Source organism: Catharus ustulatus, chromosome 31, assembly GCF_009819885.2.
Source record: "Catharus ustulatus isolate bCatUst1 chromosome 31, bCatUst1.pri.v2, whole genome shotgun sequence".
Classification (NCBI taxonomy): domain Eukaryota; kingdom Metazoa; phylum Chordata; class Aves; order Passeriformes; family Turdidae; genus Catharus; species Catharus ustulatus.
In genome coordinates, this window is record NC_046251.1 from 3,428,184 (window position 1) to 3,439,293 (window position 11,110).

At 50.6% G+C, this 11,110-nt stretch overlaps 2 protein-coding genes across 5 annotated transcripts; both read right to left on the reverse strand.

The window, feature by feature from the left end:
- Positions 1-787: 787 nt before the first annotated feature.
- On the reverse strand, positions 788-2,033 carry LOC117009197 (acanthoscurrin-2-like). Its single transcript, XM_033083445.1, has one exon. The coding sequence runs from the start codon at positions 1,471-1,473 to the stop codon at positions 865-867; it is 609 nt and encodes a 202-aa protein (XP_032939336.1). The 5' UTR covers positions 1,474-2,033; the 3' UTR covers positions 788-864.
- A 3,334-nt stretch (positions 2,034-5,367) lies between these two features.
- Positions 5,368-10,818, reverse strand: LOC117009194 (keratin, type II cytoskeletal 6C-like). Of its 4 annotated transcripts, XM_033083442.1 has the most exons (10): positions 10,192-10,818; positions 9,349-9,563; positions 9,092-9,152; positions 8,681-8,776; positions 8,400-8,564; positions 7,354-7,479; positions 6,884-7,104; positions 6,459-6,493; positions 6,229-6,354; positions 5,368-6,132 (listed from the first exon to the last, which is right to left on the reverse strand). In XM_033083442.1, exons 1-10 carry the CDS (start codon positions 10,816-10,818, stop codon positions 6,011-6,013), a joined length of 1,794 nt encoding a protein of 597 aa, XP_032939333.1. In that variant the 3' UTR covers positions 5,368-6,010. The 4 variants fall into 4 exon arrangements, with proteins under 4 accessions (XP_032939333.1, XP_032939330.1, XP_032939332.1 ...); XM_033083439.1 differs by having other exon boundaries at positions 5,368-6,354; XM_033083441.1 differs by lacking the exon at positions 6,459-6,493 and having other exon boundaries at positions 5,368-6,392.
- Positions 10,819-11,110: the final 292 nt, after the last annotated feature.

Below are 11,110 nucleotides of genomic sequence, written 5' to 3' on the forward strand. Positions count from 1 at the left end.
ATTCTCAAAGATCACATCCAGGTTCTTCCTGGGCCCCGATGGCCCTTGCTGCTGGAGCAGCTCCCACTTGGTGGAGAGCACCTTGTTCTGCTGCTCCAGGAATCGGACCTACAGCCAACAAAGGGTGTGTGAAACATTCCCCATGGAGACATCCAACTCCTGGGAGATTTGGGAGCCCAGGGAATCATTCCCCATCTATGTCTCATTCAGTCATTCAAACTCCTGAAGTGCATGAGAAGCGTTCTTTAATTTATTTATTACTAGACAATTAAGTTTTGAGTAATTTTGAACTTCTCCCTTGGGGACAAATAGAAGTTGCCAGCAGAAAACATCATCCCAATTTTCCATAGCATCAGGTTTGGACTTTGCTATCGTCATTCCAGTCAAGAAACATGTATTTTTTATTACCCAACTGCCCATGCATTCTCTTGGGCAGGATTCTCTATTTCTTTGCCTTCGATTTGAAATGAAAATAATCCAAGAGTATTGGAAAGGAGTTTAATGCTCTGAAGTTTCTAGAATCAGGCTTTGAGAATAAAGTTTCATCAAAAAGCAAATCCCAGCAATGAGAACTCTTAGGACAATCAAATTTACAATGATGACTTTGCCCTGAATCACCCAAAATGAGGCTGTAGAAGTGCCTTGGCAAGACAGTCCCCAGAATACCTTGCAGATGTTCTCTTTAATCTTCCATTAGCACAAAAACTCCTCTATTGTTCAGTGCTACTTAATAAAACCTGACTAATTGCAACTTGATGCTGAGGCATTGGTCTGACAACTCCAACAGCAGTTGGTAAGTAAAAAAATTCCCATTCCACGTCCCAAGAAAGTTGTTTGACATACCACCTCCAAAAAAACCTAGTCCTAAACTCTCACCTTGTCAATGAAGGAGGCAAACTGGTTGTTCAGGGTCTTGATCTGATCCTTCTCCTGGGTTTTGACTTGCTGGATCTGGGGGTCAATCTCAACGTGGATCGGACGCAGGAGACTGGGGTCGACTTGCACCGGCTGGATGCCCCCAGGGAAACCGGGACCACCAAAGCCGCCCATTCCACCCATTCCCCCACTGCCCATTCCACCACCAAAGCCACCCATTCCTCCCCCACCACCCATTCCACCACCAAAGCCACCCATTCCCATTCCACCACCACCCATTCCTCCACAGCTCATTCCTCCACCAAGGCCGCCCATCCTGCCACCGTATCCACCGCCACCGTATCCACCGCCACCGTATCCACCGCCTATGCATCCACCTATGGCGATCCCTCTGCTGCCCCCCATGTTATGGAGGCTCCGGCTGCTGAACCCCCCACAGTGTCCTCCTCCGCCTCCTCCCCGGGATGAGGAGTACGAGCTGTAGCTGATCTTGCTCCGGCCGCCACCGCCTCCAAATCCGCCACCAACAGCAGAGCAGGAGCTGAATCCCTTTCTCCCCCCGACTGCAAAGCTCCTGCAGACAGACTGACGAGACATGGCTGGTTTTTCCCAAGCAGAGTCAAAATCCAGAAGAGCAGAAAGACCAGAGAAGTTGATGAGGGCAAGCAGAAGTCTGCAGAGTCTTCTCTGGCTCCAACAGCTCCAGGCATTCCTTTTTATCTGCTGCTGGAGGTGGGCTGGAACAGCTTGGGCGTGAAGGTGGAAAGCAATTTAGTATTTTCATCAGCACAGTGTTGTTGACAGATTTGCCATGAGCTTTGCCATATTTGGGGCTGCCCAGAAACACACCCTGTAATCTAGAGGTGAATAAAGCAAGAGCATCAAGGCAGGTCTCCATGAGTAAGTGGACTCGTGTATCTTTATGACATCTTGGAAATCAATTATGTCCATAAATCCCCTTTTTGGCAGCCCCTCATTGGATATCCAGCCCTCATTAGTGGTTCCCAATAATTCCAGATAGCGATCTTTATATCAAAGCTCCATAGAAAGGCAAGGTTTCATAAAATCCCAGCTATAATATGACTTTCACAATTCCTCACACACACACCCTTAATCTCCTTTTTATATGTTAAATTGCCTTTGCGTTTCAGGAGGTGTTTCCCAATCCTGAATGGGAATTCATGACACCAAAATTTGAGGAGACTCAGCATATTCTCCTGCTAGAAAGGTAAAACATCTCCTTGGAAAATGTGGTGTCACTACAGTGGGAGTGTCTTCTACCTGTAGACTAAATTCCCTCCACTTGCAACTCCACAAATCTGGGACAACCAGCTGGGGCTTTGGAGGATGCTGAAGCAGAGGGAAGAAGGTGGCTGCAATTGTCTCACTCTCCTCAGTGTTCTGACGGTGGCAGGGAATGACAACTTGAGGAAGAATGAAGGGACACATAGGGAACCCTTTGGTGACTATGTCAGGACAGAAAACACTGTGGAAGAGGAGCAACAGATGGACAATTCAAAGTGGAGAGAGGTTCCTACTGCTCTGGTGAATTCCACAACCTCTGATTGACTTTTTCTTTTTTTTTTTTTTTTTTCTCCCCAAAAATGAGATGCCTGACATGGAAAAACCTGCTGAGAAATGGAGCCGTTACAACCCCCAAGGCACAGTATAACCTTTTGCTTCCAAATAATTTATTGGGAAAGGAATGTAGTTTAGGAATGTGGTTTAGAAATGTATTTTATAGGATGTCTCTGAAATAAATCTTTTGTGTGTGTTGCATGCAAATGAAATTTTAATTAATTACAGAAAATACAAATAATATCAGTGTGTTCCAAAAAAAAGTACATTCTAGTTTAAAGGGAAACCAAGTCTGTAAATACGGTTTAAGAGGCATTCTAAAGGTTTAATTTGCCTGGATATTATCAATTAAATACCTGAATAATTTAATGAATTAAATAGAAAATGAATGTTCACATTTTTCTAGAAAACAGCAGAAAAAAATTACAGAAAATACACATTCTAGCCCTTGAAATACCTAAAACATGAATTTAAGGTCGTTCAAAAGACCTATGTATGAATGCAGACATTCAGAAGGAATTTTCAGATTCTCCAATGAGATCTGGGCAACTAAATGTGTTTTTAAAGTATCCCAAGGCATCAGAAACCAAAATGTCCCTGCCTGTCACTGGGACAGGGGTACTGAGCCCCCTGGTCTGCGTGGAACAGTGCGTAAGGGAGGGGAGAACCCTTGAGGAAGTCAACGCTTGGCCGAGGGTTATCCCACTCTTGGGAGACTCAACAGTTGGCCACGAGTCATCCCACTCCTGAGGAACTTGGTAAGAGTTGGCCAAGGGTTATTCCACACTGGGGGGCTCAGAAACACTTGAACAAGAGCAATCCCCCTCCTAACTCCTGGTTGGTCAGCAGTAACCCCCCTCTCAAAGGATTCCGTTGGCCAAGGATTGTCCCACCCACAAAAACACTTATCCAAGGGTTATCCCACCCTCAATGGATCAGGTAAGAGTTGACCCATGGTTATCTCACCCTTGAGGGACAAGGTTATCCCACCCTTGAGGGGAACCAAGGGTTGGCCAAAGGTAACCCAGGTGTGTGTTCCTGCAGCTGGAGAATGGACAGCACCCCCACAGCACAGAGGGGACACCCTCCCTGCCAAAAGCAGCTGCAATCAAGATGGGCTGGTTTCTCCATGGTCTTCTCCCAGATGGAGATTTAAGTTCTCCAGACCATCCTGCAGCCCAGCACACTCAATCATGATGAGCAGCCGGGGGAGCTGCAGACTGGCTTGGGTTTAGGTGGGGAAAACACCTAAGGTTGTCCCTTCTCCTGGCCTCTCTCCCAGCTGCCAAACCCATGGTATGAAGGCACCACGACTTCACTGGAACATCCCATGAGGAGGTTCCAAAACGAGGAGGAAGATCTGCAAAGTCAGCCAGATGCCTGGGTGCTGACCACACTCAGCTCCTGCAGATAAGACACCCAGATTGAGTCACTCTGACATCTTCAGACAAGATGTGCAGATTATTCCAAACCTGGAGTCACTTCGGCCTCTTTCAGGTGAGACTCAACACCGAGCTGATCCTTCATATCTCTTACACAAGGAGTTGAACATGGTAAGATCAATACCAGGGAAAATGTGAACTAGGCGGAAAAAGCAAAGCCACGCTCCAGCTTTGCATCTGACCCAGCCAACAGCTCCTGTCACGGATCTTGCACAGAGGAGGTGTTGCAATGACTCCTCACATGGCACTACAATGCTGTGTTCTGGATTTTAAAGCTGAAAAGAAACTGACTCTTAAAATTAAGCACCAAAACAGGTGACTCTTGCCCCAAGCCAAACCTCAAAGTGCTCCTGGCACAACACCAGCTTCTCAGAGCCTTCTTGGCATCTTCTTGTTGGGTCAAACCCAGCCACGTTCCCCAACCCTGGGCACCCTCACCCTCTTGCGGGGGTTCTAACGGGAGAATTCTCCCTTCCAAGAAGTCTGTAGTCATTTCCTCTTGCCTTTCCTGTACCTCCTCCTCCTCAGTCTGCAGCTTCCTGAACCACTCTGGGAATGTCAGCAGCTCCCAGAGGCTGTTGTGGGACTCCTGAACCATCACTGACAGCATTTTCTGCCTCTTTGATCTCTCCGGGTGGTGGAGGGGCTGCAGCACAGTTCAGATAAAACACTCCAGACTCCCCTCCCAAAGCCCCTCCTGAGCTCCTCGAAATCTCTCCCTCCTGCTCTTGGAGCAATGATGAGCCAGTGGGAAATTACTCGACTTCTCAGGGAGAGGATGGTGCCTGAGCTCATGGATGGGGTGAATCACACCTTCCCAGCCCGCTGCGTTCCCACGGCTGGAATCATGGCTCATCCTGGGGCACAAGAGTTTGTGGCTCACTGCAGCCAGCACCAGGTGCTTGGCCAACATCCTGATCCACATCCACCTGCCCTCCCACCACTGCACACGGCAACACTGGTGCCATCTCCTCTGCCTAACACAGGTCAAAGTCCCCAGTACCTGGAGATGACCCACAAGAACCTTGGAAGCAGCAACTTAATTACGTTGGTTGGTCCAAGGGGTGGACACCTCTCATCTAGTGGAAGGTGTCCCTGTTTGCACCAGAGGGTTGGAATGGGATGATCTTTAAGGTCCCTTCCAACCCAAACCATTCCATCATTCAATGATTCCAGGTCTCCAGCCTGGGCTCTTATTTGTCATTGTTCAGCGGGAGCATCCAGATCCCCGGCATTCCAGATACAGGCTACTGCCTCCAGGTGAGAGTTAAGAGCATCATCTGAGCTGGGGCACCCGCCCTGATCCATCCCCATCACTGATCTGTTCCCTCAAAACAGAGGGATGGGCAGGAGAATGACCCCCTCTCCCCCCCTGCCCAGAGCAGCTCCCAAAGCACCAACACAACCACATTGTGAATATTCTATGCAATTTATTGGGAATGGCAACATCACAAGGAAGGAGGCAGCCCACGGAGGAGGTGGGGAGGTGGGGACAGTACATCTCGCTCTGTGTCATGGGATCTGGGCACCGAAGGACAATTTTGTTCTCCTTAGGAACAGCCCAGCTGTGTGTGAGGTGTCACCGGCAGCTGGGACAAGTGGAATGGGAGCCAGAGCTCCAGGGAAGCCCCTGCTGGCAGCACACCTGGAGCTCCCAGGTGAGCAAAGCTGCCCAGAAGCTCCACCCTGGGCCAGCTCATCCCTCTGGCCACAGCCTGAGATGCCCCCCTCCCCAAGGGATGAGTCCTGCTTGCCCCACACCCACCCTGACCCCAAAGGCCTGCAAAGGGAACAGCTGGATGGACACACACAGAAGCACCCCAGGGACACAGAACAGGAGGAGAGAGAAGGAAAGAGGGGTTTTATACACATTTGCCACAAGAAATGTACAACACAGCAAGGAAGGCAGAGCGGCCCCTCCTGCCAGGCAGCTCCTGGTGCCGGGACACGCTCGGCACCGCCACCAAAGCCCCGGCTGGGACCAGGAGCTGCGATGAGCTGCGTGGGAGGGACACAGCTCATCCCATTGCAGGACAGCGGAGCTGGGCTTCGGGAGGCTGGGCTGCTGGCAGGAGGACAGAGGAGATGCTTCTTTCCTTGTCAACCTTCGGGGCTCAGAATCTCACCCCCGAAGATTTGACCGAGGTGGTGGTGACGCATCTCCGCACGGAGGAGGATCCCCCGCCGGAGCCGCACATCCTTCCGCTGCCCGAGGAGAAGCCCCCGCCGTACATTCCTCCCCCCATGCCACAGCTGCCGCCCATGCTGCCTCCTCCAAAGCTGCTGCCTCCTCCGCAGATGCCGCCTCCTCCCATTCCTCCTCCCATGCCGCTGCCGCCTCCGAATCCTCCTCCCATTCCGCAGCTGCCGCCTCCGAATCCTCCTCCCATGCCGCTGCCTCCGAATCCTCCTCCCATGCCTCCTCGGCCTCCAGACACAGTCGTCCTGCCCACCACAGCTGCAAGAGAAGCACAGGTTATGTTCCCATTGCCCCGTCTCAGGCTCTGTCTCTGAAGAAACAGTCTGGTGCTTTTTCTGCGGGACCCCGGGGCAGATACTTACACACATTGACGTTTGCCATGCCATCGTTGCACAACCTGTGAAGGAAATTGGATATTTTAATTACCCAACAAATGAGAGGTTGTAAAAACTTTAAACTGTTTCCACTATCAAATAATTTTTCTGTTTCACCCTCCTAAGCCACTTTGGAATCACTAAAAGGTTGGAGGAGGGAAGGGGTTGGCATTTCCTCTTTACAACGAGGTTTCTCCAGATTTGAGGTTCATTAAAAACTCAGCAGTGGCAGAGATGGGGCAGCAGCTCTGCCGCCTCTAGGGAGCCAAATATGGGTCCTGACCCCCAGGACATCCCACGCAGCATCAATCACAACATCCACCCATCAGCCCAAAGAATTGGTTTGGGATTACAGTCAGTATTCCAGGTGTCCAGTGCAGATCACAACACCCAATGAGATCTCAGTTGCTTACCTGTTCTCCTCCCCCTCCAGCAGCTTCCTGTACATGGCAATCTCAACATCCAGTGCAATCTTGACATTCAGCAGCTCCTGGTACTCCTTCAGCAGGCGAGCCAGCTCCTCCTTGTCCTTCTGCAGGGCGCTCTCCAGCTCCTCCAACTTCAACCTGGCATCTTTGAGAGCCATCTCTCCCCTCTCTTCAGCCTCAGCAATGGCTGCCTGCAGCTGCTGGTTCTGGGGAGCACAACGGGAGCTTTCTCAGACCTCAATTTACCCCTAATGATCAGTCCTTAGACCCCCAAGAGGAGAAATCAGGAGGCAAGTAAACATCTGGATGAAGTGAACTTGGGGTGATGGAAGGTTTCTGCCCCACTCATGGCCATTTGTGATCCAACCTGCTGCCACCTTCCCCTGAGACACTAACCAGCCCCTTCATTTCTTCATGTCCTCCACCTCATCCCTGAGACACCAAGCAGTCCCCACCTGCTTCTTCACGTTCTCGATCTCAGCCCGCAGCCTCTGAATGTTCCTGGTCAGCTCCTGGATCTCAATCTTGGTGTTGCGGAGGTTGTCCCCGTGCCGGCCAGCCGTGCTCTGGAGCTGCTCGTACTGAAGGCACCAAGACACAATGACCCATCAGTGACACGTTCCTGGTGCCTCGAGAAGATTTGGCCCCAGTTTCAAGGCTCAGGTGTCTCTATGGGCCCCCTGTGCTGCCGATGGATGCCCAGCTCAATGTTCAAGGTGGCTCTAGGACTCAGTCATGGGGGTTGAGCTTTGAAATGGACCTTTGTGACACTAAAAAGCATCTCTTGGCATCTGAAAAGCCACTTGGGCTGGAATTTTCTCATTAAGGTGCATTTGCGGGCATTTTTATCAAGAAGTTTTGATGCCTTAAGTTTTAGCTTTCATATATTCCAGATTCTGTACTGCATTAGTATCTAATGCTGAACCTCATAGAAAGTGTTAGCAAGTTCTCCTCCCAGTTCAGTCAGACAAAAAATCCTTTTCTAGCCCCAGAACCAAGGACACCATTGCAGCTTCAGGCCCAAAAAGTGCAAACAGTAGCAAATTGAGGAGAGCAATCTGGGAGGATGGGACTGTTGAACCTGGAGCTGCAATTGGACAACTAACCCCAATATGGAAATGGACCAAAACCTATAAAAGTATGAAAATGTGCGATCCATCATACATCTTGAATGTAGCCTTGGCCAGGCTCTTGTACTGCCCAAGGTGTATCCTGTGAAGACCGTTTTAACTTTTTAATAAATACCTGCTTTATTCCTTGAGCACTGTCTAGCCTCTATTCTAGGTAGCCTCTCAAGGCATCAGTTTGTGCCACGCACCTCAGTGAGTTTGGGACGCATTGGGAGCAATGAGTCAGATCCCTCAAAAGCAGCTCAACCCCTCTGGACCTTCCTTGCACCACAAGCTCCAGCCCCGTTAGCTTGAAAAGCTGTCTCATCCAGCCATAAATTATTGTAACTCACCCAGCCACACCCAGGAGTCTCGACTGCTCCCTGACTCACCTGGCTCTGGTACCAGGCTTCAGCCTCAGCCCGGCTGCTCTGGGCAATCTGCTCGTACTGGCGCCGAACCTCCTCGATGATGCTGTCCAGGTCCAGGTGCCGGTTGTTGTCCATGGACACCACCACGGACAGATCCCGACTGATCGTCTGCATCTGAGACAGCTCCTGCAACCAAGACATGAGTCAGAGGCACCATCTCAGCCTAAATCCAACCTCAGTGTCCTTGGCTACCACACATCTGATGACAATTTTGGCCCCCACAGAGAAGAGAGAGCTCCTACCTCCTCATAGATGCACCTCAGGAAGTTGATTTCATCTGTCAGAGCTCCCACCTTGGCTTCCAGCTCAACTTTGGTCATGTAGGCACTGTCCACATCCTAAAGGAAAGATCCCAGAGAAAATAGGTTTTTCCTCTTGGGAATCCTTCAGGCTTGTGGGAATTGCCCTCTGTGCTGAGGGTTTGGTGTTATTCACCATGCTATTCACTGGGACATCATTATGTTTATATATAATTCTACAACCACGTATATAAATAATTGAAAATAAATAATGCTATGGTGTCATCCTATTATGCAAATTGAATATAAGGGACTCCAGACATCAGCTGGGAGATCTTGAAAACTCCACAATTCCCATTCAAGCACAGGTAAAGCCAAATATTGGGGGATAATTTGGTGGTGCCTGTGACTCACCTTCTTCAGCACCACAAACTCATTCTCGGCTGTCGTGCGCCGGTTGATCTCTTCCTCATACCTATGGAGAGGAAAAGTGCAAATTGAGTTCGGGGACTTTCCTGCCTAAGGCCATGAGAAACAAACTGGAAGGGAGAAAAATCCCTAAATTAAAATATTTTGGCTGAAAAACTGTCTCCACTACCACCATAAAAAGCAGTTGGGGAAAATTAAAGTGACCAAAAAGCTGCCTGAGCTGCTCTTGGCTCCACACTCACTTGGTTTTGTAATCCTCCACGTACTGCTGCATGTTCTGCAGCTCCGACTCCAGCTGGCCCCGCTGGGCCAGGATTGATTCCAGCTGCCTCCGCAGGTTCTGGATGTAATTCTCAAAGATCACATCCAGGTTCTTCCTGGGCCCCGATGGCCCTTGCTGCTGGAGCAGCTCCCACTTGGTGGAGAGCACCTTGTTCTGCTGCTCCAGGAATCGGACCTACGGCCAAGACACAGAGGAGCCACCATCACACAGGAGCAGCTCCCACCAAAACATCTCTTGCATCACTCAGAAAGATTTGCATGGTGATTAGAGAACCAATTAGATATGTTTTTTAAAATTTCTGTTGGTGCTTAAGCTTCAAAATCAGGAAAAGAAGGAAATTTCTAGTAATTTTCTACTTAAAGGAGCTTTTACACATTGCCCTCACTCCAAGTCCATCCCCATTGCAGGCAGTGTGGAAATCTGATCTCCAGCCTAGTTTTAAAAGCCTGGAGATTTGAAAACAAAGAGAAAAATGTATAAATTAATACTTAAATGGGAGGTTATTTGGGTAGAGAATGGTGGAGGAGGGAGAATCTGTGCCCGAAACCTGCGGAGGTTGGAGGTGTTGAACCTGCTTGCGAGAGTAACCTCAGAGTAGAGCTTGGTGCAACAGGGCAGATGAAAGCCCTGGAGACATTGCTTTGATCTTGTGTGGAGGAGAGATTCCCATCTCTTCCCTTAATGAAAAGGCTCTGCTCAAGCTTCTCTGCCTGCTGGGATTTAGCTCCAGAAGAACATTTCTGTGCTACTGGGAGGTTCCTCCTAATTTTGACCTTAATCAGGTACAATCCCACCCTCTCACCTTGTCAATGAAGGAGGCAAACTGGTTGTTCAGGGTCTTGATCTGCTCCTTCTCCTGGTTCTTAACTTGCTGGATCTGGGGATCAATCTCGACGTGCACCGGACGCAGGAGGGTCGTGTCAATCTGCACTGGCTGGATCCCAGGGCCACCTCTCCCAGGGCCACCCATGCCAAAGCCTGGGCCACCAAAGCCACCCATTCCTCCACCACCCATCCCGCCACCAAAGCCACCCATTCCTCCACTGAAGCCACCCATTCCTCCTCCACCACCCATTCCTCCTCCACCCATTCCTCCAAAGCCACACATTCCTCCTCCTCCACCACCCATCCCACCCCCAAAGCTGCCGAGCCCGCCGTAGCTCCCGCCGAAGCCGCCCATCCTGCCGCCGTACCCGCCGCCGTAGCACCCGCCCATGGAAATCCTGGCGCTGCCCCCCATGTTGTGGAGGCTCCGGCTGCCGAAGCCCCCGCACCGTCCTCCACCTCCGAATCCCCTGGACACTGAGTACGAGCTGTAGCTGCTCCTGCTCCGGCTGCCGCCTCCAAAGCCGCCACCGATTGCAGAGCAGGAGCTAAAGCCCCTTCTGCTCCCCCCTCCGAAGCTCCTGCAGACAGACTGACGAGACATGGCTGGTTATCCTCAAAGGAGCCGAGAATGGAGAAGGTGAGGAGCTCAACGGGGTTGTGGGTGAGGAGGTGGGTGGAAGAAGGGAAGTCAGTCCCTCTGGCTGGAGGGCAGCGGATGCTCCCTTTTATGTGTTTTTGGAGGTGGGCTGGGTCTGCATGGGCGTGAAGGAGGAGACAGGTCCTGTCTTCATCAGCGTGGCGTGGCTAAAGATTTCCATCTCCAATTTGCCAAACATTGACCCTACCCAGAAACACACCCTCTAATGCAGGAGAAAAGGCAAAAAAGATCCAAC